General features: G+C 54.5%; 1 protein-coding gene across 1 annotated transcript in view; it reads left to right on the top strand.

The window, feature by feature from the left end:
• Positions 1-1,835: 1,835 nt before the first annotated feature.
• Positions 1,836-26,846, top strand: part of EML1 (EMAP like 1) — a 198,752-nt gene continuing 173,741 nt past the window's right edge. The window contains exon 1 of the mRNA XM_067725882.1: positions 1,836-1,999. Within this exon, the coding sequence (XP_067581983.1) occupies positions 1,972-1,999 (28 nt within the window). The 5' untranslated portion in view covers positions 1,836-1,971. The remainder of the gene's footprint in view (positions 2,000-26,846) is intronic.

The following is a 26,846-nucleotide window of genomic DNA, read 5'->3' as shown; positions in this document are numbered from 1 at the left end:
GAGGACTTTCAGGGCTAAAACAGGGAAATGTCCAGGGAAACCAGGACAAGTCACTCTAAAGGGACTCCAAAGCCATTTAATCTAATTCCACCTGATGCTTGAACTCTCCACTGTGTCCTCACACAGTAGCTGTCCAGCCCTGCTTACATACCTCCAGTGACAGTGAGCTCATTACTGTTCATAACAGCAAGAGCCAACCAAGAGGTAGACACAGCCAGGACCAGGCACTGACCACAGTGAGGTCAGAATTTGCAGAGCAGAGTGCAGGTCCTCTGACCTGCCTTTAGGGACAGTCAGAAAAGGCTTCCCAGAGAAGGAGACTGGGGAGGAGGACGGGGAATTCCTAACCAAGGGAACCCCACAGGCAAAGGCCAAGAGGCCTAGAACCATCTCACATGGATTGAATTCCTTTGCTGTTCTCTCTGACAGCTGGTGTGACTCTACAGCCCTCCCCCGACCCCATCTCTGGAAAGGAGCCCCTCCTGCCTCTACTCCCCAGGTCTCCAGGCTAGGAAAGGTCTCATTGCCAAAGGAAGAGCTGCTAGATGCTTTGGAATACCATTCCACCCCCCTCTCATTTTTCTGAGGCTCGTGGACCCTTCACCACCAGCATCTGCCCCCTGTTCCAGGAATCCTGCCCTGGCTTCCCCAGCCCTGTATGCCTCCCCTTTCACAAACATCAACTTTCTTCTCTCCTTGGGGTCACTACTATCTCCAGCCCCTGCCAGGGTCCCTTGTCACTCTCCAGTTGAGCTTTCCCACTTCTCACCTTTGCACCTGCTGGTCTCTCTTCCTGGAATGTCCTTTCTTCCCCTGAAAAAACTTTCTTATTCCTCAAAGATGTAACTCAAATGCCAACTCTTCCAGGAAGCCCTCCAGTATTTCTCTGATTGGGGTTGATACCAGCCTTCTCTTTAAGTCACTGTACTCCCTCTGTGCTCTGCGTGCAGAACAAGGTAGACCTCGCGCCTGGGCGGGCTCAAGCCCTGGGACCGGCACTGAGCCCTGGGAACTCAGCCCAGAGCCCTCCACTTGCCTCACTGCCCTGGTCTCTGGCCTGGGTCCCTGTGGGGACTCAGGAGCGGGACTGGGTTGGCTCTTAGGCAAGCACACAGCAAGAGCATACTAAGTGCTTGCTGAGGTGTGTTCTCTCAACTGATATTTCCTGACCACCCCCTCTGTGCCAGACACAGGGTCACATGGCTGCCCTTGTGGGGGGGGGGGGTCCATCTCCATTCCCCGCCCCCCCAGCACACATGGAGCAGTTAGAACCCAGGAGGCGGAGGTGCCCCTGAGTGTGGATGGCTCCCATCTGCCAAACAAAGGCGAGGGGCACACCTTACAGTCGCCTTGGAGACAGACAGCCCGGCTCCAGAGCCCAGCTCCGGTCACACCCCTAACTGGCTTTGGGTAGGTCACTTAAGCCCTTCTGTGACATGGAGAACATAGGGGAGGCCGCCCCAGGGATCTGAGAGCAAGGACAAGGGTGGTAGCTCTCAGCACGACCCCGGCACCAGGCACATGTGCTCCAGCGTGGTATCACTCCTTGTCCTCCTTCTCTAACGCCCCTAAGTGCCCCTCACTGCGTAGGTGGGACCAGTCCCAGGGACAGAACTTGCAGGCATTCTGGGGTCCCAGGCTGGGGCGGGGGTCTCGCAGCCTGACCAAGCACCTCGGGGTGCAGTTGTTTCTTGGGCAACATTCTGAGCCTGCCGGAGAGGCCCAGGCAGGGGAGGGCAGTGCCCAGATTTATCCACCAATCCCGCCGGCTCCTGGCCCTGGAGCGCGTTCTTATCTGCCTGACCCAGCATGGGGGGCGGGGGTAGCCAGGGCTGCCGGGGCAGGACACTGTCTGGGGACTGGACACCGAGCAGGGCCGGCAGCCGCGAGCCCCACCAGGTGGGTGACAGCCACCGAGGGCCCTGAACGTCCCAGCGGGCCGTGGCGGGCTGCCCGCCCATCTCCTGCACCATGTCGGACGGCGAGGGCCCCTCGGCCGGTGAGTGGCAGCGCTATATTTACCCACTGCTGCTCTGGTTGCAGCGCCAAGGCCACTGGTCACCGAGGGCGCTGGGCCCCCCGCAGGCTGCAGGCAGCTGTGGGGCTGGACCCCCTTCCTCTGGGCCTGATGTCTGGGGGGCTGGCTCCTGGAGGGGGGTGAGAGACTTTCAAAGCTCACTGTGCCTCACACGCCCACCCACCCCCCTCCTCTTGCCCGGCTTCCCGACGGGGCTAGAGCAGGAAGCTGTTTCTGCTGCAGACCCTCCCGGCTTTCAGCGGGGCGTCCGGAGCGACCCACGGTGCAGCAGGGGCCCTGGCTGCAGCTGGACCCTGGGTGGGCTCAGGGTGCCGGCCTCTGGAATCACGTGCAAACGAGTGTGCGTGAACATTTCCCTGTCATCAGGGGGAAGGGGGAGTCCACAGCACCCATCAGACTCCCCCGCGGTCTGAGGCCTCCAGGAAATTCTGAGCTTCTGGTCTGACAGCACAAAGCAGACCCCCCCGTGGGCCCCCAAATCCTCTAGGTTGGAAATGGCCAGGGACACAGGCAGGCGGAGGGGTGGTCTGACACTGGAGTCTGCCCACATGTCCTCTGCTCTGCCCGGGGCGACGGGCTATGGTGGGGACTGGCTGCCCATGTCCCTGGCTGGTGGCCCCTGGCTCCGTCCAGCTGAAGACAAGCTCTGATGTGGATGTCATCCTGAACCTGCCTCGGGTAGGGCAGGGGCTGGGAATATACTGGGGACTCTGGAGTCAGGCTGCCCAGGTTCAAGTTCCAGTTCCTTCATTTCCAAGCTGGGTGACCTTGGGCAAGTGGCTTGACTGCTCTGAGCCTTAGCGTCCCCAGGTGAGAAAGGAGACAGTGGTAACAGTACGTAACCCACAGGGGGTCGTGAACATTGAATGTGATGACGCGTGAAAGCGTTTGCAGGTGTGCAGTGAGCGCTTAGCAGTGTCTTCGTGGAAACAGCAAGTGGGGGTCCCGGGCCGGCGCAAAGAAGCCCATGGGCCTGTGCATCCCTGCCCGGCCCCCTCCAGCCAAGTCTGGCCGCCTAAGCCGCTGCGTGCCTGTAGGTCATGGATTCCTTCTCCGTCAAACGTTGCTGTGGGGAATCTCGGGCAGGTCAGGCTGTCCCGGAGGGCCTCAGGGTGCCTTGTGGGCAACAGCGGTGTGTGCCCACTCTGCATGGTGTCGGATGGACAGTTCCAGCGCCTGGGCCTGGCTGAGTCAGATGTGGAACAGAGGGTGTGTGTATGTGTGCTGGGGAGGGGGACACCGACAAAACTGGCCTGACCTCTCCCTCTTCTGCTGGGCGCCAGTGGCGCTGGCTGCCAGGAATTGTCCGCTGAGCCAGCATGGTGGGGGAAGTGCAGACAGGCCCTTTCTGGCTGGCTCTGCCCACACCTGACGCAAACCCGGAATAGCTCTCTGCCTCCACCAGGGACACAGCGCTGCTTTTAGCAGCTTGTAAAACCACCCTGCTGTGGGGATGGGTATTTCAGGAAGCCCAGGACAATATTAGCCCTTCGGGGCGATGGAGTGGGTACCGAGTGTGTGTGTGTGTGTGTGTGTGTGTGTGGCCTCGAGGCTGGGAGGAGACAGCCTTCACTGTCGGGTCTGGGAGAAGGTCAGCTGGACGGGAAGCTGGTGGGCAGCATCCTTGCTCTGCCCATCCTGCCTGGGTGGGCTTCTCTGGGTGAGGTCGGTGCCTGGCTTCCCGCCTACAAAATACCGTGTGATGGTCTTTGGTCTCTGATGTGCTGGGCTTGGGATCACACCTGGTTGGCAGGAGTAAAGACAGAGCCTGTGTGCAGAGACGTATGTTTGTTTATGGTGAGAGGGGAGCGCTCCTAGAGTCTGTTGTCTGAAATTCAAGTCTTTCTTGGATTCCTACTGTGCAGCAGTGATTGGGCCCAGGAGGCTGCTGTGAAATATTTCCACCTATTCTCAGTATCCAGTCTCTGCGTCTGTGTAGACATGGGGAAATTTCTCAGCTCTCTGGCCACGACTTGTGTGACCTTGGGCAGATTACTCAAGGGTGCTGTGCCTCAGTTTCCTCATCCGTTAAATGGGGACAATAATAGACATTAGCTCTTCAAGTTCCAGGGAGGATTAAGTGACAGAAAGCATGTAACACACTGAACATAATGCCAGGCTTGTTGTTAGCAGTCGTAGCTGTTGTTTTTATTATTCAACCAGCAAATGAGCTGCGACCCAGAAAGGAAAATGAAGGGACCAAACTGTCTGCTGTGTACTGGCCATTGTGGACACTCCGTTTAATCCCAGGAGGGGGGTGGCATGAACTCCACTGTATAACTAAGGAAACTGAAACTCAGAGAGGCAGACAGACTTGTGCAAGTTCACCCAGCTTTGAACCCAGCTTCCTGGACCCTGTTTGTGCAGAACCCAGATCAGATGCCCCTTCCAGGAAGTCCCACCCTGCTTACCTGGGGGGTGGGGAAGCTAGCCATCTTGCAGGTATTTCTGGCTCTCCTGTGAGCAATGGCCCTTCTCATTGGGAGACAGCTAGCTCAACATTTCTCCAATGTTACAGGCTCCAATTATTTCCAATAATTTGCAGCCTGTTAAAAAAAGAAAAGGTGGGGCTTCCCAGGTGGCGCAGTGGTTGAGAGTCCGCCTGCCGATGCAGGGGACGCGGGTTCGTGCCCCGGTCCGGGAGGATCCCGCATGCCGCGGGGCGGCTGGGCCCGTGAGCCATGGCCGCTGAGCCTGCGCGTCCGGAGCCTGTGCTCCGCAACGGGAGAGGCCACAACAGTGAGAGGCCCACGTACCGCAAAAAAAAAGAAAAAAAAAAAAAAAGAAAAGGTGGTACCTTGTTAGAGCGCCAGGAAAGTTCCGCAGCGCGGAGCACAGTGGCAGGTAGTCCGCTCTGGGATTTATGGCCCTGTGCCTGGGCAAGGGAGCCTGGAGGCTAAGGTTACCGGGAGTCAGCATCATATTTATAGCAGGGACTCGCCTGCACCGAGGACTGCCAGCCTGTAACCATGTCCAGTGAAGGTGCTTCCCTTACAGTCGCCTGGCTTCCAGGCCTGGCTCTGCCCCTTAGCAAGGTGGCGGGCTGGACAGGTCACTTCCTCACTGAGGCTCGGCTTCCTCATCTGTAAAGTGGGGCCTTGCCGCGTCCCTCACTGGCCCTGAGACTTACACAGTGTCTGTAAGTGCTGGCACCTGCCGGGGTAGAGGGGCTCCTTATACCCTGGGTCTGCTGACTGTCTTTTCCTGCCTTTGACCTTGTGGTGACTTTGACCTCTTGACAGAACTCCACAGGAAGAGAATCCAACCTCCGTGCTGTCAGTTCCTCCCATGTTTGGGAGAGTTTCCAGCAAAGCAAGTTTATGATTCCAAGCACCGAGGAATAGGCCGTTGTATTCTCAGCAGAGCACCTGAATGCAGGTCCATCAGAGCCTGGGGTTTGAATCCCTGCTCTGCCATTCCCTGGCTCTGTGGTCTTAGGCAAGTCACTTAACCTCTCTGGGGCTCAGTGACAGGTGGACACTTGCCCTTTCCTGAGGCTGTGGTGAGGATGGATGCCCCTAACCTGAGTAAGGGCTCAGCCGGCAGAGTGACCTCCTTTCTCCTCCTGTAAAACCTTTTTCCACCAACACCACTGCCCACTCCATCCCCCTGACCCCGGGGACTGCAGTCACATTGTTTGTACAGTTGGAAGTGTTTTTTCTGGGGAGAGGGGGGCTGGTGGCTGACATCGGGGTGGTCTACCCCTTTCTCACTCAACTCCTGGCATCCCAGAGCCAGAGACAGCCTGCCCCAGCCTCCTGCCCCCAGACCTCGTGGTGGGCCCCCCGCCAGTCTGCAGAACAGCGTCCACCTCCCTCCGAGGTGTGGGCTGGGTTCTGCTCTCCTTTATGGTGACCGACCGACCTCTGGGCCTGGGTCTGGGGCGAGCATCTCCGTGAGGAGATAAAAGCAAAACGCTTTAATTATTATTTAGTTAATAATTATTAATTATTTAGGCCCCACTCTTTGGGGGAAAGAGGCAGGCTTGGCCCCTGGGCCTCAGCGTCTCTCTATGTGGCTCCCCTCCTGGCAGTGAAGGCTGTCCCCGACCCCAGACAGCAACTGGGTTCCATTTTCACCTCTTGGCTGGGAGCCAGGGAAACCTCAAGCCGGGGAGGTGCCTGGATCACTTCCATGTGGGGGGGTGAAAGGTCAGGAGAGAGACTCTGGGGGCCAGGAGGCCCGGGAGGAGGCTGGTGAAATGGTCCTGAGCAGAGAGGGTGAGGCCCACTGGGGGGTGGGGGGAGAACGGGAGGATGGGGCAGCTGCTGGGGTGGGGCGGGACAGGCCGAGGCCCGATGCTGCCTCCCCACCAGGACGGTCCAGAGGACAGAGGGCTCATCCGTCAGGGACTCGGGGTACAGTGGGGTGACCTGGCAAAGCCCCAGGTGTCGGTCCGCACAGCACGTTGGAGTCGATGGAGAATGGCTTCCCGGGCCAGGCACACCTGTCCCCCCCGGACACAGGCAGGTCTTTGCCCTCTGAACTTCGGCCGGCTCAGCTGTAAGTGCGGGTGACACCAAGGCCTAGGGCGCGTCATGGGGGTTAGATGAGATGCCGCCTTCAGACTCCCGTGAACCGCGGGCCGGGAGAGGTATGGGTGGCAGCTGGTGGTCCTCAGGAATGAACCTTAAGACTGTGGCCATAGGTGGTCCAGGTACCTGTGCTAGTGACGGCAGGAAGGGCTTAAGCTGAGAAGCATCAGACCTGGCGCAGGAGGCTGGGGTCAGGGGCGGCTCGGGACCCTCCAGACAGCACCCCGTTTCCACCACTCTCGGTTCCCACGCGTCACAGTTCACTCCAAGTCCACACTCCCTACCCGTGGATCCCCATATTATGGAGGGGGAAACTGAGGCCCAGAGAAAGAGAGATTGGCTCAGGGTCAGCGGCTAGAGAGTGATGAGCCCAGACTTGATTCCCTAACACAGACCTCTCGGCACCTGTGCGTGGGCTTCACCCCTTCACTCTTCCCGCTCAAAGCCGGCCCGTCATCCAGGCTGGTGGGACCCTACCTTCTCCAGGGACCCTTCCCTGGAGTCTGCAGCCCCAGGGGCCCTGCACTCCTGGAGGGCGCCCCCCCACCCCACCATCTGCCCGTCTTGCTCAGAAACAGCTTGACTGGTGCCAACCTGGACACCCCTGTACCGCTCACAGGATACTGGGCGTTGGGCGATGTGTTGGGGGTTCGCTGCTGTGTGACCCAGAACAAGCCTCCTGCCCTTTCTGGTCCCAGAGGGGGTTTTTAAATTTGCATCCACCCCGGTAGAATCCTACAGGTGAGCACAGAGCTCTGCACATGTGTCCTGTGTTCAGACATCAGGCAGGGCTCAGGGGCCCCGGCTCTACCCGTGAACCTCTGAGCAGCAAATGAAGAAATCTACGCGGCTCCAGTCCCAGCTCCAGTGTCTGAAGCACCCTCGGGGGCTTTTACGCTTAGGACAAGAAATACAGTTTAGAAGCTGTTAGGAATTCAACCAGGAAATCAAAGTTACCCTCTTCTGTGTTTTGTTTTGCTTTTGTTTTTTTTTTTTGCCCGTGCCGCACAGCATGCTGGATCTTAGTTTCCCAACCAGGGATGGAACCCGTGACCCCTGCAGTGGAAGTGCTGAGCCCTAACCACTGGACCACCAGGGAATTCCACCCCCCCCCCACTTCTGTTCTTTTAAAGTATTGGGTCCATTCTAACTGACCTTTCTTGAGATAGCGGGATACATTTTAAATATTTTAAATTATATTTTTTAAATGACACAAAGCTGTGGGTGTCTGCAAACGTTTATCAGCTTTTTTCTTGAAACTATGCAGGCAAAATAACATACAGAAACTGGTGGCTGAGATGGGCCAAAGCTATCTGCTATCATCCATATTTATTGATTTCCAGTTTTTGCATTGATCAAAACAGCCCCTTTTGGTTTGCCCTGTTACTCAGGACAGGCTCAGTATCCTGTGAAAAAAACAAATCTCAGTGGCTTAAAGCAACAAAGGTGTATTCCTCGCTCATGCAAAGTCTGTTGCAGGTCTGAGTAACTCTCCAGGGCAGGTCGCCTACATGATGACTCAGTGGGTGTGATGCCTCCATAGGGACCCAGCTCCCCTTCTCACGAGGCAGGTGACAGGAGGGGCTGAGACATCACACCGGCAATTAAATGCTTCTGCCCAGAAGTGATCAATATCATCACTACCAGCATTTCATCGGCTAAAACAAGTCCTATAGCCACACCTAATGGCATGAGGGCAGGGTACAGGTTCCCGTTAGGGAACAGATTAGGAATGTCTTCCCCGCCCCCTTAACTTTTTCTCCCAATTGACTCTTTGGAAAGTAATCCATTTTAATGATGACATGTTTGGAGCGTATTGTACGTGCTGTGGTCAGCAAGCCTCTGAAATGTGAATCACGAGTCCTTCTGATATGCAAATCCCAAAACCAAGGGCAAGATTTTCCAAAACGTGTTCACTCCCACAGATGTGAACCTGGGTTGAAAAGCCCCAAAATTAATTTCTGAAAGACGTGGTCACAACACCAGCGAGGAAAACAAAAGCAAGAGAGAAGTTTGCTGCTTATCGCCCCAAAGCTCTCTCGATTTATCATTTGCTAAGGCACAAAGGAGGGAGCTGGGATGAATAGTTCATGAGCCAGTTTAATCACTGAGATCAACAGATGAAAAAAATAGGACGTGAGTTTAGAAGGAGATGGTTATGCAAATATATTGGGAAAAAAAAAAAACTGGGAGTCTGTACCTCCTTCTTCTCGTACAGACACTGTTTCCTCGATTGTACGACGTCACCAAATAAATCCTGCAGCATCAGTTTTGTTACAGGCTTTCCTACCTGACTTTTAATAGTATATAACTAAACAAATTTCAATAAAAATGCACAGCCTAACAGAGGGCTGTGGCAATGGACGACACACGTTGTTTTGTATAACGAGGTCAGACCTGGTTTAAAAATAATGTTTGCAGGGACTGGAGGTGGTCTCCGAGCCCTGCCCCAAGAGTCGATGATGTCACCCAAATTGCAAGACTTAAAACTGGAATTTGGGGATACTGGGCTCCGTGTTGGGGCACAAACCTTCCTGCAGTTCTGGGCCCCGTATTTCAACATCTAAGCCAAACCGTTTAAAGAACTCTCTACCAGCTTTAAACACATTTCTAGGAATCCCACCTCATTTATTTCGGGTGGAAAAACACATCAGAGCACCGGTGCAGTTGCCGAAAACACCCCTCCTGCCACTTCTCGCTGGAGGGATGAGCTGGCGGTCTGAGTGGACACCCTGATTCAGAGTGTTTGTCGTAAGCATGTCCTCCGTGCGCATATCCTGCTGGGCCCTGCAGTGAGAGGGGAGAGCTGGGTCTCCTCCTGCAGACTTGCCTTCACCAAGCCACATCAGTTTCCTCCTCTACAGGGTTAACAGACTTAAGTTATGAGAGCACTAAATGAGACTGTATACAGTAGGCACTAAATAAATGCTGTCTCCCCTTTTCCTAGGACCTTTCGCATACCTAATTCAGCGTGACTCTCCTTATACTGTAACCCTATGTGGTAAACACTGTTTTTCCATTTTACAGATGAGCAAACTGAGGTTTAGAGACACTGAGTGACTTACCCCAGAGCACACAGTGGGGGAGGTGGGACCAGGATGCAGGTGTGCTGGCCCCAACCTGGGTCTCCTCTTTTGCACCAAGCAGCCTTGGAGGAGGGCCGGGAGAGCTTCAGTCCTTCCCAAGGCAGGCCAGTGGGTCAGGGAGCAGGCTTGGGAGAGGGCTTTTATGAGAGCCAAGACAGCAGGTGAGATTCGCTCTGAATTCCTTTGGAAGGCAGGGGTGTGCCACCGGGAGCACCGGGGTTGAAGCCTGGACACCTGGCCCTGAGCTCAGTCCTGACATGAAAGTGCTCAGTGACCTCCAGCAAGTCCTTTGCCCTTTCTGAAGAGGTCTCCATCAGAACCTGGGCCCAGGAATGTTATGTGAGATAATCAGTTCTCCTTCTTGTAGCAGAATCTCAGGACCCCGCAGGGACCTCCAAAGGCCCAGATCTCTCTGCAGCAGTTCTCTGCTTGCTCGGTGACTGTCACCCGGCTCTGCCCCAGGACCACAGTGGGGGCCCAGCCACGCTGTGACAGTGGGGCCCCTCCACACAGCCCGGGGCTGCAGTCCATCCCTGAACTGCTGCTGGAGGGTGCTCCTGGCAACTCTGTACCCAAGAAGTGTGGCTGAGGCTGGAACAGAGCCTGGGCTGTGGCTCCACCCGTTGGGCAGTCCCCACCCCAGGCCCCCCCAGTTCCTCCCAGAGAGAGAAGCACCAGCGGCCACGAGCTCCGGTTCACTGAGCGTCGGCTGTGTGGCCTGCTCCGGGCAGCTCCCTCCCATCTGCGTTTGCTACCCCGTGCCGTCACAGCTCTGTGAGGGACGCTGTCCCCATCTCACAGGCCTGGACACTTGTGGGTGATGAATTGCCACTGAGTTCCAGCCTGGAACTCGGGAGCCCCCCCAGCAGGTACTCCTTCCTGACATCTGGAGGCGTGACCGGGAGGAAATCCAGCCCTCAGCGCTGTCAGAGGTGGACACGGGGAGGCCCTGCAAAAGCTCCATCCCTCAGCCCCCATGGAATGCCTTCCCTTTTCTTTCCGTCTTGAAACTTGTTGAGAGAGGAGGAACCTCAGCCATGACCCAACCCAGGAGGCAAGGTGCTATAAATAAATTGGAACCACCAGGCCTGGCAGCTGCGCCGTCGTGAGACCGTCCAATTCCTGGGAGGAGCCCCACCCCAATCCGCATCCACACCCGTGCATCTGGCAGGAGGACAGGCCACAGCTGGGAGCTCCCTGGTCCTGCGGGGTCTGGGGGGTGGCCTTAACTCAGAGCATGCGGGGGTCCCAGGCTCCCAAGCCTGCCCTGAAGCTGTGGGATCAGCTGTGGGGTCAGCCGGTCAGGGAAGCTGTGCTCAGGCCCCTCTGAGTGCCACAGGGCAGCAGGAGGGTAGAGCCAGTGACCCTCAGGGCTGCAGGCTCTGTGGAGAGTCCTGGGCCATCACTTTTTTAACTTTTTGGTAACTGCCTTATTGAGATGTAATTTACATACCATACAACTTACCCATTGAAAGTGAGTTATGCAACCATCACCAAAATCAATTTTAGAACAATTTTAACACCCCCCCCCCAAAGAAACCCCTAACCTGTTAGCAGTCAACCCCCAGCCCCCGGCAACCAGTACTCTACTTTCTGGTTCTATAGGTTTGCCCATACTGGACATTTCATGGAAGTGGAATCATACAGTACCTGGCGTTTTGTGATCAGCTGCTCTCACTCAGCATTTTTAGGTTCACTCGTGTTTGGGTGTGTGTCAGTGCTTCGCTCCTTTGTGGACAAATAGTATTCCATTGTACGGATCTAGATCACATTGTATTTACCCATTCATCAAGTGATGAACATTTAGCTTGTGTCTACTTTTTGGCTCTTATGAGTAATGCCACCGTGAATGCTAGTGCACGAGTTTCTGTGTGAACATAGGTTTTCATCTCTCTAGGGTTGTTATACACCTAGAGTGGAATTCCTGGATCCATGTTTACCTTTTTGAAAAGCGGTCAGACTCTTTTCCACCGAGGCTGCACCACTTTATATTCCCACCAGCAGCGTGTGAGGGGCTTGATTTCCCTGCCTCCGCACCAGCACTTGTTATGATCTTTTTGATTCTAGCCATCCCAGTGGGTGTGAAGTGGTGTCTCATTGTGGCTTTGATTTGCTTTCCCCTAGTGACTAACAGTGTTGAGCATCTTTTCATGTGCTTGTTGGCCATCACCTCTCGGCTCTGAGAACTTATGCCTCAGTTTCCTCATCTGTAAAATGGGGATAGTGACAGCAGCACCCGCCTCACAGGCTGTGGTGAGGATTCAGTGAGATAATTCTAGGGTCCTGGTGCAGAGAGGCTGTCAGCAAACATTTGCTGCTCGAAGCTGCAGGCTGGGGTCAGAGCCTCTCCTCTGAGGGCTGGTGTGAAGGAGGAACATGGAGAAAGCTGGAAATCTCGAGCCTTCTGCAAGTTCCAAAGAAAGGGACAAACACCATCAGAGAAGGTGCTGACTGGCAGTGGCCCAGCCCTGGCTGACTTCCCCAGCTTTGAAGCTCTGCTCGGCTGGGCAGTCCAAGTGACTGGGCTGTGTCTATGCAGCCGGGCGAAATGCAGATGAGGCAGGTGTCCAGACCACATGCGCAGTGAAGATAAGCCCGGCCTGTCATCTGGGTTTCTGGGGAGGGGCACCTGTGGGTTTTCTTATCATGAGTTATTTGGCCTCCTCCCCGTGGCTACTCCCAAGAGGGGTGACGTTGCCGTTCCTGGATTTGTACCCTTGCGTCTGTCAAAAGAGAGCTCTGGAACTAGGCCAGGAGCATCCTCCCATGAGGTTGGGTGAGAGCCTGGGACCTGGCGGAGGTGCCAATGGTCAGGCCGATTGTGTAGCAGAAACCTGAGCCAGGAGCCAGGCGGGAGGTGAGGGAACACAGTCAGCTCATCACGGGTGGAAAACAAATCCACTGCTGGACAGCGAGCTCATTAGGCTGCCCCGGAGGGAACAATTACGTCCTGTTCTGGAGCCCACCCTGATGGCCCTGGAATGCTCAGCTGAGTCTCTAACCTGGGAAGGGCGGGTCACATCCTAAGGGGGCTCCAGGCCCTGGGGGTGGGTGTGGATGCCGCAGCCTGCAGGAGTCCCAGGTTCCTTCCTCATCCTGCCACTCTGTGCACAGTCACGCGGGACACAGGTGGGAAGCAGGGACAGGGAATCAGACAGGCTGGCCCTGGCATGCCAACTCTGCACCTGGCGCTGTGTGGTCTTTGCAAGTCATATAATCTCCCTGGGCCTTTGTCTCCTCATGTGCAAAACAAGGCTGATGATACCTTATAGGATGGCTGCTAAGTGTGAATGAAATAGCACACGCGGTCAAGGGCAGAAGTGGGGGGGATTCTAGTCTATAGAGCAGAGCTTCTATCCTATGCACCTGGCTTATCAGGAGGGGCTTTTAGGAGAGGAGGGAGAGAAAAAGGGTAGGGTTTCAGGTGACGTCTAGCCTTTTTTCTTTTTAAATAATAGTTTAATAAAATAAATAGTGGTTTAATAAAACTGTCCACTCCATGGGAAGACTTTGGAGAGAAACACGTCTAGCTTTCTTTTGTTCGCTGTCCGTACACTCCAGTGTGGGCAGAGACCACGCCTTCCTCGTCTGTGCTGATCAGTAAATGTTTGTTGAATGATTAATGACCAAATGTTGCTGCCGCCTCTGCTTCTGTGCCGGGTCACCCAGGACCTTGCAGTAGCCTGGCCCTGCGTGCGGAAGCTCTGGGGTACAGACCGCACCATGGAGTCTGAGACAAGAAGGCCCAGCTTTTGCACCCCAGCCCCAGTGAGTCAGGTGGCGTCAACCGCAAGGGTCCCGCTTTGTTCTCCCCTCCTCCCTGCCTCCCCCTCTGCTCCTGCACAGTTCGGCTGAGGTGCTGTATTAATTTCCTGTGGGGTCAGCAGGGCTCGGCTCCCACTGGACGAGACTCTGTCCCCGGCCTCTCCCAGCTTCTGGTGGTTCTGGGCGTCCTGGACTTGTGGCCACATCACTCCCATCTCTGGCTCCAAGGCCACACTGCCCTCTCCTCTCTGCATCAAATCTCTGTCTGCTTCCCTCTTATAAGGACGCTTGTGGTGGCGTTTAGGCCCACCTGGATAATCCAGGATAATCTCCCCATCTTGACATCCTTAATTTCATCACACCTGCAAAGACCCTTTCTCCACATATGGTAACATTCAAAGGGTCCAGGGATTAGGGCCTTCAGCCCACTGCAGGCACAAGTACAGGATTCTTCAGAGAAGCTTATAGTTTCCCGGGGCTCTTGCTGGGAACCAAAGGAAATGGCCCAAGGGTCTCAGATGTCCCCAGGTGGCTTTGCCCCCAAGGGAGAGGCAGTAAGCGCCCGCCTTACCTGTGGCCCCTCCTCGCCCTGCCCTACCCTCTCTGTGCTCTTTAGGCTTTTCTCTTGCTGTGGAAAGGGAAGTTTGGAGGCTTAGAAACCCTTTTAATCTTTCTAGGAAAGATCCAAGTCTATTCTCTCTGGAAGGACTCAGTCTGGGCTGAACATCCCAGTAAGCCATGGCCTCGGTGCAGGCGGTGACCTCCGCCCCCCACGGAATGGCCGCGGAGAGTCCCACAGCAGCTGGGGGTGTGGCCAGGGGAGGAGTCTCCCTGCTCAGACACTGGTGCTGGGCTCAGAGAACATGCTGGGAAGGAATTAGTTCCCGCGCCTTTCATCTTCCGGGTCTCAGTTTCCCTGCCTGTGAAATGAACCAGTCTGGAGCCAGTGCCTCCAGTGAAGCACCAGGATCTATGAAGGAGAAGCTTAAAAGAAAATAAAAAGAAACTATGCAAGCCATTGTTCACTTAGCTGCCAATCATGCCCTGAGCACCTGCTGTCGGTCGGGCCACCGCAGGGTCCTGGGGACACAGAGGGCTCTCTGTCACAGCTGGGAAGGGAGACAACTGAGAATAAGGACAATGAGAGCCCAGTAACCCGTGTGCTGTGACTCAAATTATGAGGGATAGACAGGGAAGGCTTCCTGGAGGAGGTGACCCTGAGTTGGGTCTTGAGGGACAATTGGGAGGTGACAAGGGAGGGGAGAGGGCAGCATGATTGGCTCAGAGGCACACGAAATCACAGCCACCCGGGGCCCAGGAAGAGCTGAGCCTCCAGGGTGCTGGAGACAGCCTCACATACAGGTATTCCTATTACAAAGCGAGTCCTTGAAGCGAGGCCTGCTGCATGGAAGGTCCTGGGTAACCTGGCACAGAAGCAGAGGCAGCAGCAGCATTTGGTCAATCAGTCAATCAACAAACATTTGTTGATCAGCTGTAAAGAGTGTGTGGTCCCTGCCCTCACAGGGTTGACACTTCAGTGTACAGACAATGAACAAAATAAATAGCCAAAGGATGTACAATGGTGATGAGGGTGAAAAGGATGGAGGGCAGTGAATCCGGGAAGAGAGAGAGCAGTGCTTTGGAGAGAGCCCGGGAAGATCTTTCTAAGAGGGTGACAGTTGAACAGTGAGCCCTGGGAATAGCTGAGGGAAGGGAGTTCCCAGCAGAAGAAACAGCAGGGCCAAAGGCCCTGAGGTGGAGGTGCCCGATCTTTTCAAAGAACACCAGTGAGGTCAGTTTGGGCAGAGTGAATAGGGGTGTGGGGAGAGATGAGCCCAGAGAGGAGGGGGCAGGAAGGTTGTGAAGGGCCTTTCTGCAGTCCAAGAGGGGCCCTTGGCTTTGACCCTCTGTGAGGTGGGAGCTGTGGAAGGGTTTAGAGCAGAGGAGTGGAGAAGCCTCACTGGGTTTTACAAGCAAGCAGCACGAAGGAAGTGGAGATGCTAATTTCCAGTGATTCTGAGCATCAGAAGATAAGAGGTGTCAAAGCCAAGGCCTTTTGCCAGCCCAGGCTGGAGTTGTTAATCACCGCATCCCAGATGGAGCTGCTCCAGAGGCCCTCTTGATGGACCCGGCAAACGACTGGTCCAGCAATCCCACTACTGGGCATATACCCTGAGAAAACCATAATTCAAAAAGAGTCATGTAACAAAATGTTCATTGCAGCTCTATTTATAATAGCCCGGAGATGGAAACAACCTAAGTGTCCATCATCGGATGAATGGATAAAGAAGACGTGGCACATATATACAATGGAATATTACTCAGCTATAAAAAGAAACGAAATTGAGTTATTTGTAGTGAGGTGGATAGACCTAGAGTCTGTCATACCGAGTGAAGTAAGTCAGGAAGAGAAAAACAAATACTGAATGCTAACACATATATATGGAATTTAAGAAAAAAAATGTCAGGAAGAACCTAGGGGTAAAACAGGAATAAAAACACAGACCTACTAGGGAATGCACTTGAGGATATGGGGAGGGGGAAGGGTAAGATGTGACAAAGCGAGAGAGAGGCATGGACATATATACACTACCAAACCAAGGTAGATGCTGGGAATGTGACCGCCTGGAGGTGTGGGATAGGGAGGGTGGGGGGGAGGGAGACGCAAGAGGGAAGAGATATGGGAACATATGTATATATATAACTGATTCATTTTGTTGTAAAGCAGAAACTAACACACACACTATATTGGAGCGATTATACTCCAATAAAGATGTTAAAATAAATAAATAAATAAAATAAAATAAAATAAAATGCAGCCAGCTCTCAGTGCAAACGTGCTGGGAGCTCCAAGCCCTCTGTCTGGAGACAGTGCAGCCAGCACAGCCCCCAGGAGAGGCATTTTTTATTCCAAGTCCTTGTCCCTGGACTCCGCCACGACACACACACATGGGTAGGCACTCACTGTAATTCCCGTGAGCAACACCGGGGCTGCCAGATAGAATGCACATGTCTGCTCCAGGGTGAATTTCAGATCAACAACAGGTAATTTTTTAAGTGCAAGTAAAACCCCCAAATTTCTCCTTATTGGCAACTAGAGCATCCCTCCAAGAATATCTCCCGTGATGACGGTTCTGAACCTTCCAGGCTCACAGGACTGAGGGCCTGGCTGGTCTGGACCTTCACCCCCAGCACATCCCTGAGCCCTGTGTGTGGAGCCAGAGGGTGAGGATCTGGGTCTCAGAGCTCAGGCCTGCAGCGGCAGAAAACTTTCTGGTCCCGCTGGTCTGAAGAACAGACACGAGGGGCTGGGGCGTTTTCCCAGGGGAGCAGTGCCTGCCTCAGGGTCTGGCGACTCCCGGCTGCCCCTCTGGGCCTCAAGAGCCCAAACCTCTTTGGCTGGTGAACCGCAGCTTGTCTCCCGGCCCCCTTTAAGAAAGTGATTTATGGCCCTGAGAAAATGGGGCTGGAGGGAGAGGATGCATGGGGGACCGACTCCAGAAGAATCAGCTGCTACTTTTTAAAAAGATGCATTAAAAATGCACATTTTGAAATAGAAGGGTTTTTTTTGTTTTTTTGGGTTTTTTTGAAATAGAAGTTTTTTAAAATAATGAAGCCTGAATTAGGAAACAAACCCTGAAATGTGTGGCTAATGGAAGAAATACTCCAGGAAGCGGAAAGGTAGCATAGTCAAAGGAAGGAGCAAGGGCTTCGACTCCCTGCTGAGCGCCTGCCCCTGGCTGAGCCGTGGTTTCCCCATCTGTAACTCGGGGTCCACCTCGAGACGGCCGTGAGAAGGAGGCAGGGGAGGTGGCACAGTGAGCACAGCCCGTGCTGGGGGGGTCCTGCCTATTGATGACTTGTGCCCCACGGAAGCACCCCAGCCCCCCACCTGCCCTTTCCGCGGGGCAACCTCTGGTCTCAGCCCAGCGGCCTGGGGTCCCTGACACTTCAGCTAGTGAGACCCTTCAGGGAGAATTCCCCGTTAGAGTTGAGTCTGAGCCCTTTGGCCTGGCGCCCACTGACCCTCTCTGGGTGGCCTGACACCGCTGGCCACCCCGGGCTCCCTGCCCAGCACTGCCAGCACCCCACCCCCTCACATCCCGAGTGCAGCCAAGCGGATGGAATTCCACATATTTCACGCCGTTTCTCGCCCTTTGGTCCTGACCAGTGCTGGTCCCTCTTCCTGGAATGCCTTATCTTTCCCAGGGATGCCCTCCTGCCCTCCCCCACCTCCTTCCCTCCCCCACCTCCTTCCCTGGCAGGGAAGGGCCTCCTCTGTGTGCCTCCATTGCTCCACTCTGTGCATCTTCTCATCAGATGCTGACCATCTTGAGGTCAGCAGTTATGTCTGAGTCATCTTTATGCCCAGAACCTGGCACGTAGCAGGTGTTCAACAAACTGTCTTGTTATTTCTCTGTTGCTGCTAGTCATTGTTCCTCCAACAGCCCTTACAAAGACTTAGGGTTGAGAGCTCTCTGCAAAGCCTTTAAGTCGTAGTGTCTGTTATCTTTTCCCTGCAACCTTGTTAGCTGGTGTTATTAACACTCTCATTTTATGGACAAGAAAACTGAGGGTCAGAGGGTGTGGATCCATGGAGGAATGAGGGTTCAACTGCAGGGCTGCTGGGATGCAAAGCCAGAGAGCTTTCCAACCAATGCCCCATCCACCCCATTTGACAACCCCCTTGGCCCTGGGGGTTCATGGATAAATCCCTTCCCCTCTCTGGTCCTCAGTTCCCTGATGTGTAAAATGGGTGGGGCTGCAGTGGGTGATATTAAAGTGTCTCATCACTGGGGTTGGGGAGACACAAGACGTTGCCACGTTTTGCTCATGCCCAGGTGTCACTGGAGTGCCTGCCAACATTCTGAAGACGTTAATTTGTCCCAGCACTAGGCTGCTTCCCGTTACATCACCTTAATCCTGTGTGGGCAGTGGCATCATCAGCGTGGTGGGGTCTGCCAGGGCAGGGAGGGACCCATCTCCTAGCCTGGAAGGCTGCCTCCCTGCCCTGCTTCCCCCGTGGTGGCACCCATGACACTTGGAGACCAAAGGCATCCTTTGATCCAGGGACTCCGTCGAACCTCTGACTGGAGTCGTGACTCGCTCCCAGACCAGCTGCACAGCTCCCTGTGCTGAAGGCAGAGGAGGAAGGGGTGAGGGGGCCGCAGGCCGACCTTCCGCGGCTCCCTGTCATGGCCTCGCATTTTTGTTCTCTCTTTACGATTTCTGCTTGAGGCAAGTATCGAGTTAGACGTGGAGGTGCTGGCGGGCAGGGTTTGCTCGTACATGAGTTCACTTCTTCCGAGGCTTGTTTTGAGGACAAATGAGTCAGCTTGCCACCCAGCATGGGGCAGGGATCCCTGGCAAAGTCATCCACCGGCTGTGTGGTCTGAGTGAGCCTCAATTTCCTCACCTCTAACATGGGACTAGTAGCACCGACCTTGAAAAGAGTTGCATGGGCTCCACGATGCAGCTGAAGTTGGGCTTGTGGGAGCCGATGCTGCCCCTGCCCGAGACCCCGCAGTGGGCAGGCACCCGCCGCTCGTGCCCATGCAGTGTTACAGGAGGGAACAGGTGGCCACAAGGAAAAACTGTAACTCTAATCCTGTAATCCTGCTGATGGCTTGTCTTCCTTTCAGGAGAGGGAGGTCCGGCCTCCTGCACTGGGCCAGGAACAACAGGCCTTCGTGTTCTTTGGGGAAATTGAGATGGAGCGCAGAGGAGGATGAGTCAGGGGTTGGCGTGTTATCTTTCCTGGCAATGCTGGGGCCTCTGGGCCAGGTCCCCATTGACAAAGAGAGGCGTGAATAATAGGAGGGCTGGCCTTGTGCTCCCAGCCACCTGGGCTGTGTCAGGGAGCTGAGGGGGGACCCATGGGAGCTACACAGCCTCGGATGGCATGGGGACCCTAGGGGCCCAGAGGAGCTTGGGGCTAGGCTGACGCTGCTCAGAGAGGCGAGGTGTCACTGTGAAGGCCCCAGCTTCCGTCTCAGGTCTCGTAAGCTGTGTGTCCTTGGGCAAGATGCCTAACCTCTCTGAGCCCTCATCTCCTCATCTATGACATCCCTGCCTACCACTTATGATCATTTCAGGGGCTCCAGGATCCAGCCTGCAGAGTGGCTGGTACACAGTAGGTGGTTGGCAGGGGCAGCTATGGAAGAAAGCATTCAATGGCAGGGAGGGAGTAGCTGAAAATATCTGTCCCGTTACAGCTTCGGGCTGGCAGTGTGGTGCTGGGCCAGCCTGTTTCCCGTCCTGGAGCTGCTTCCCTCCTGGGAAACTGGGAGCTCCTTCTGGTCCACTCAAAATTTGCAGAACTCTAAGTCTTTCTTTTTGGTTTTGTTTTCAGATTGTGACTATATTTCAAACATACATTAGGTTTTTTTTGTTTGTTTGCAGCACGCGGGCCTCTCACCACTGTGGCCCCTCCCGTTGCGGAGCACGGGCTCCGGACGCGCAGGCTCAGCGGCCATGGCTCACGGGCCCAGCCGCTCCGCGGCGTGTGGGATCTTCCCGGACCGGGGCACGAACCCATGTCCCCTGCATCGGCAGACGGACTCTCAACCACTGCGCCACCAGGGAAGCCCCATACATTAGTTTTTTATAATACATTTAAAAAAATTTTTATTGGAGTATATTGATTTACATTTTTTTTTAATTTTTGATTGGAATATAGTTGCTTTACGATGTTGTGTTAGTTTCTTGCTGCGCAGCAAAGTGAATCAGTCTTATGTATCCATATATCCACTCCTTTTTAGCTTTCCTTCCCATTTAGGTCACTGCAGAGCACTGAGTAGAGTTCCCTGTGCTATAGAGTAGGTTCTCATTTGTTATCTGTTTTGTACATAGTAGTGTATATATGTCAGTCCCTGTCTCCCAATTCATCCCACTCCCCCCTTCCCTTCCTTGGTAACCGTAAGTTTCAGAACTCTAAGTCTAATTTACACTGGCGCTGATGAGTGGCTCCATTCCCAACCCCCCACAGGGCAGGGATGGGGAACCGAGATGAGCTTCTGGTGGCCAAGAGGGGCTGCGGGGAATAGGTGTGGCCAGAGGGAGGCCGGAGGCAGGAGCCAGGCCCCAGGCCAAGGGCTGGCACAGGAAAGGGCCGTTTCACAGATGAGAAAACTGAGGCTCAGAGAGCTCAAGGGATTGCCCAGTGGCAGCGGCAGCCTGCTGCCCTGCAACCCCTCACCCAGCCGTGATGTGCTCAGCGAGGGGGACCACCTTGACCCTGGGATGGCTTTTCAGTGAGAGGGAGCCTGGGAACAGTTATTCTGGGTGGGGTCAGGTGCCAGCAATCTGAGGGCCAGTGCCAGCTAGGCCCCAGGAGGGTACAGTTAGGACCTCCCCTGGGCTTCTGGAGGTGGCATCCCTGATGGCAGCGGGGGTGCTGGCCAATGCCAATCACTTCTGATTTAGGGTGGGTCTCAGTGTGGGTGAGGGTCAGGCCAGGAACACGGACAAGGGCGGGAACATGGGAGCAGGGCCCGCCGTACGACCCATGCTGATAAATCGTAGAAGTCACGGCAGTGGCAGCCCTGGCCCTGCCCCCCCGATGCAGGGACGTGGGCTGGGAGCGCTGGCCGTCAAGGCCACTCTGTCCTGCTCTGCCGTGAGTCACCACCTGGCTCAGGGCCCGGGAAGCTGAGGGAGGCCTCCGGCTGGGCTTCCCCTGCTTAGCAGCCTCAGGGTTCACTGGTTCCTTCGCGTTCCTGGTGGGCTGCTGGTCCTCTGAGAACCTGAACTCGGATAATAGCGTGGGCAGGGAAATGGTTTTGAGCGGCATGAGTTTCTAACGCACCCGTAAAGAATGCCGCTGTGTCATGGTCTTGATTTTCAGTACCTAAGACCTATGGCCAGTGGTTCTCAAACTGTGGTCACTTTGAGGGAGGGGCTCGCGAAAATCCTGCATTCCTGAGCTGCACCCAGGCCCGTGGAATCTGCATCTGGGGGCTCCCCTTGTGGGCTGTGGGTCCCTCTCTCAGGCACCCTCTGGCACTCAATGTCCCCTCACGTCCACTTTCTCAGTCCCCACCCACACATGTCCTCACACACTCCTGCACCCCATCCGTATGGACTCACGCCCACACAGACGTGCAGACCTGCACAAGTACACCCAGGCTGGCTACACAATGCAAAGAGTTTCAAGCAGGACGTTAAGCTGAGCGCAGGGCCCTATTGTGACAGCACAGGTCACGTGTCAACAAAGCCAGCACTGCGGACCCTCACATCGTACATCCCGGGACGCTCCTGGATGAACTCACCCCAGGGTGCAGGTGCACGCGCCTGTGCGTGCACGCACACACACACAATTATACACTCGTGGGCGCACAAGCTCAGGTGCAGCAAGGCTTCCAAAATGACTTTTTTGGGGATGAGCAAGTGTGCTGGTTAACGCTTAACAAGCAAAATCAAAGTTGAGTCACATGTGAGCTGCTTGTCAACGAGAAATGCCAGCTGCGATATTCAATGAGTCACCGTCCTGGGGTTCATGAGTAACATTCTAATGCGGTTGTGACTAGTTTGGGAAAACTTTTCAGTCCTCCCACCTCAACGCAAATCCACATTAAACCTGCACCACTTAATTAACGCTTCAAACACCATGAAGCTCCCGAATAAAATGCGGACATAAGGAGTTCCGTGAACAGACTTCTCTCCCAGGCAAATTGCCATGAGCAGGACTGCCCTTTCTTCCTAGGATTGAGAAGGGGAGGAAACTCACCTTTATTGAGCACCTACTACGCGCCAGCCCCTGTGCTTAGTGGTGTGCGTGGTGCCTGGCATACAGTTAAGTGCTTGGTAAATGGTAGCTTACTGCTGTATTTCATCAGAGCCTAGGATGCACTGATTGTAACACACACTTTGTCTTCTGGACCGCTTAGAAAGAGGAAACACTGCCCTTCAAACCCTGACCCAGTCAAGGCATTGATGGCAGGGCACACTTCTGTCTTGAAGGTGCTTAAATGTGAAAAGCATGTTTCAGAGACGATGGAAGGAGGGATTAGCCTCCCCAGTCAACAGATGGAAAGACTGAGGCCCAGAAAGGAGGGTAACTGGCCAGAGGGCCTTTTAGCCTCTTGCTGGTCTGTGATCAGAGGCTGAGGAGGGCTCAGTCTTGAGTCACACCTGCTGGGTATGCAGGGTTGCTCTGGGGATGGAGACCTGCCTCAGGTTCCCTGAAACGCTGCTGGTCTACCCTGATCTATGCAGCCTGGGGGCTCAGGGGTTCCCCACGGTGGAGACTTCATTCTCTGCAACCCCCCTCATTTGACCAAAGGCAGGCACATTGGGAGCATTTTCTTCAAAGCAAGCTTTAGAGATTATAGACATTTTGAGGACTGGAGGCCTGCCCTCGGCCCCCATAGCTCCTTCACGCAATAATTCATTGCGGGAGGATTTTTCACAGACAGCGACTGGCCTTGGAAGGCAGCAAGCTCTTGAATATGCATAGGCTCTTCCTCATAAATTATGCATTTTTTTACCGGGGCTTCCTAGGGAGGCCGAGGAGGGCTGGGAATGGTTCAGTCCTGTGTCGGAAGTCTTGCTCCCAAGGGCTTCTTATAAAGCACGTATTCCTGCCTGCCTCCCTCCCTCCCCATCGCAGTGAACTTGCAGGACGCCTCTCTAGCTCTATTAAAACACGGCACCTTGGTTTTCACGGAATCTGGGGTTTACTTGGCTGTTGCTTCTCCGATGACAATGCTGGTGGGTCTGGAGGGGCCGTCGGGGTCAGAGCAGGCCTGCGCTCGTCTGGGAGACTTGCTTCAGGCCCGCACATCTTGAAAGAAGTTTGACTTTACCGAGGCCCCCCACAGCTGAGAAGCTGACACCCAGATGTGTAATTTACCGGTCGTTTAAAGAGCTTATGCGCCTCTGGATCAGCGCACTCAGGCGCAGGCGGCCCCAGCATCACATAACAAGCGCTGGGCCAGGAGTCAGGGCAGGGCCCAGGTTCTAGCAGGGAGGGGAGGGAACGGCTCTGCTTCCCCCAGCGCAGGGCCCCCTGCCTCGCAGGAGCCAGCCTTGGCCTCCCGCTGGTGATGGCGTGCACGCGGTGGGCACACGGGCAGTCAGGGTTGGGGTTCGAGGTGAGCTCTGCACGGCCTCCTTGGCTGAAGGTTGCTCCTCCCTGGGGGGCCCTCCCTCCTCCTCCCCAGCTGCTGCCATTGGTGCCCACTTCCTGATCTCACTGACCTCACAGCTTTCCGACAGTTCGGCTGTTCCTTGCCAGCTACGCCTCTGCCGGCCTCGTGTGCATTCCTGGGCAGGGAGGTTTCTCTCCTTAGCGAATGTCCTGTGACTGCCAGCACCTTCCCTGCATCCACGGCCACCACGTGTGGCCACTTCACCCTTCCTTTCATTTCAGCCTCCCAGCAGCCTGGGCAGGAATCCGGTGCATATCGTATGGTCCAGGCCTCGGCCAGAGAGGGAAAGGCTTGTCCTGGTCAGCAGCTGGGATGTGGCACTGCGGGTCTGGAGGACGCCCGTCTACACTCAGGCACTGCTTCCAGCCCAGCCCAGCCTCAACCGTCTTCACGGGCAACAGGGCCAGGGCTATGCCCTCAAAAACACCATGATTGTTCACGGATCACGAGCTAAAGGGCTAGGCTTAAACCATTCCATTTTTTAAAAAAGTCAACTTCCAGGATTTCCCTGGTGACACAGTGGTTAAGAATCCACCTGCCAATGCAGGGGACACGGGTTTGAGCCCTGGTCCAGGAAGATCCCACATGCTGCGGAGCAATAGGCCCGTGCGCCACAACTACTAAGCCTGCTCTCTAGAGCCCACGAGCCACAACTACCGAAGCCCGCGCACCTAGAGCCCATGCTCCGCAACAAGAGAAGCCACCGCAATGAGAAGGTCGCGCACTGCAACGAAGAGTAGCCCCCGCTCAGCGCAACTAGAGAAGCCCGCATGCAGCAACGAAGACCCAACGCAGCCAAATATAAAATAAATACAGAAATAAATGTATTTTAAAAACAAGTCAACTTCCAAATGTGTATAAAAAACAAAACCTCTGCATTAAACAGAGAAAAAGAAAACAAAACCCACTGTAGTGTCTTCATTTGGAAACCCAGCACTGCCAGCCATGTGGGCCTCCTTTCTCTCCCCACCTGTTCTGAGCAGGGTTGCCAATCAAGCCACCCATCAAATGGTATCTCCTGTTCCTTCCTCTCAGCACTGTGGTAAGTTTCCCACATCGGTGCATCACGTCCACAGTTACCGCTTTTAACGATGGCAGAGCACTACGCATGGAATCAGTCCTTGATGTTGGGCGTTACTGTGCAGGATTTTAAAAGTCACTGGTCACGGGAGATGACTTTCAGCCTTTTGTTGATTTAATCCCTGTGTCGCGTTGCCAAAGGAGGACCATCTATCGACCGTCCCTCCTTCACGCCTCTAGTCTCCTGCCGCCTGAAACACGTTTCCCTCCCCAGCCGCTGGTATTAATCTTGGCCTCAGCAAGCAAGCACCTACCCTGGGCTGACGGTCCCCGCGTGCGGCAGCCCTGCTTTCATCTTAGGCTGTGCAAACAGTGTCTTGCTCAGCCAGTAAGTATAGAGTTGGGTTTCAAACACGGGTGCATCTCACCCAAGTGCTTCTGGTGCATGTTTCGCTCTCTGCTGTCCGAGGGCCACAGAGACGACCCTGGGGGAACCCCAGGCAAGCAGAGAAAAAGAGAAACGGAGGAATCACAGATGGATCCACAAGTCATGCCATCCAAAGCTGTAAAGTGCTTTCTCTTTCAGAAGAGCTTTATAATTGTTAACTCACTTACTCCTCACCACACCCCTAGGGGCACTAGTATTAACAGATGAGGAAACTGAGACTCAGAGAGGCTGAGTAACTTGGGCAGAGTCACACAGCTTTCAAGTGACAGAGTCAGGATTTGAGCTGTGGCTGTCTGGCTCCAGAGTCACCTTTCTCCTCTCAGCTCTGTAGGAGCCAAGTTCAATCCAGCTCTGTACCCGTACCATCGCCTGCACAGGGCCTTCCCAAAGGAGGTGCTGAATCAGTGTTTGTCCAGTGGAGGACTGTTTGCCAGATAGCACGCTTGTGGATAAGTTGGGAGGAAGCAGGCTGGCAGAGCCATGGCGGGGGGGTGGGGATGTCAAACACAGACCAGAATGGATCACTGAGCCCACGGCAATCTAGCCAGGGCTCTCGCTGGGTGTCGTGAGACCTGGCTGCCCCTTCCCAGGTAGAGGAAAGCTGCTCAGCGTTTGTATTGGCGTCTGGATGGACACATGGAAGGTACGCTTATCAGATTCGTGGAAGATACTGAGCCTGGGGCCAAGAGGTGGCCTGGGAGATCACAGAATGAGTATTCAAAATGATCGCACCTGGGCAGGAACTGAGGGCAACGTTAACATGAAATTTGAGGGTGACAAAATCCAGCCTGGGGAGTACCACGAACGGAAATGGGTGACCAGTTAGAGAAACACCGTGGAGGCAGAAATGACTCAGTGACCGAACAGATGTGGGGATGGGTCAGGAAAGGGGCTTCATGTAAATTGACTCTGATGGTGAACCCAGCACCAGGTCGTGACCTTGACCTTCAGCATCTTCACATGAACCAGAAGGACTATAATGGCCCCTGTGCCCCTGGATTGTTTCTAAGTTTACTTTTTTTCATAAACTTTTTAATTGAAGTTGACCATTGCATGCAGAAAAGTGCACAGATTGTGAGAACACAGCTTGAGTTTTCACAAAGTGAACACACACACATGTCACTAGCACCCTGATCAAGAGACAGAGCATGACAGCACCTGAATACCCCTTGCACCCCTTCCAAGGTGAACACTACCGGACTTCTCACTCTAGATTAGCTTTGCTTGTTTTAGACATCATGCAAATGGAAATACAAATGCTGGTGAAGATTTGGAGCCACTAGAACTCACGCCTGGTGCTGGTAGAGTGTAACTTGTAAGAAGCATTTTGGAAGACTGAGATTATCTGCTAAAGCTGAATGACATTCCTAGGTATGTATGCCTGATGTGCGTACATGTATATAAGTGTGTGTGTGTGTGTGTGTGTGTGTGTGTGTGTGTAAAGACAGACATGAATACATGTATTCACCACAAGACAAGAATGTTCACAGCAGCACTTTTATGACAGCTTCAACTGCCCAGATGTTCGTCCACAATAAAATCGATCAACCATCAGTACGTTCACACACCACACTGCTATTCAGCAATAAGAAGGAAAGAAGGATGGACAACAGGAAGGATCTCAGAGGCAGACCTCCAGGCGCACCCACAGCGAGGTTCCCTGGGTCATTCTGAGGGAGCCCCAAGGCCACCCCTGGGAAGCGCTTAGAGCAGCGCCTGGCAGCCCCCACGTGCCTGGGGCACGGAGCTGGTGTCCTGCTCATGACTCTCGTGCTGGGGTTTCTCTCTGGCTCCTCCACTAAG

Source organism: Pseudorca crassidens, chromosome 1, assembly GCF_039906515.1.
Source record: "Pseudorca crassidens isolate mPseCra1 chromosome 1, mPseCra1.hap1, whole genome shotgun sequence".
NCBI lineage: Eukaryota > Metazoa > Chordata > Mammalia > Artiodactyla > Delphinidae > Pseudorca > Pseudorca crassidens.
This window is presented reverse-complemented; position numbering and strand designations above follow the sequence as displayed.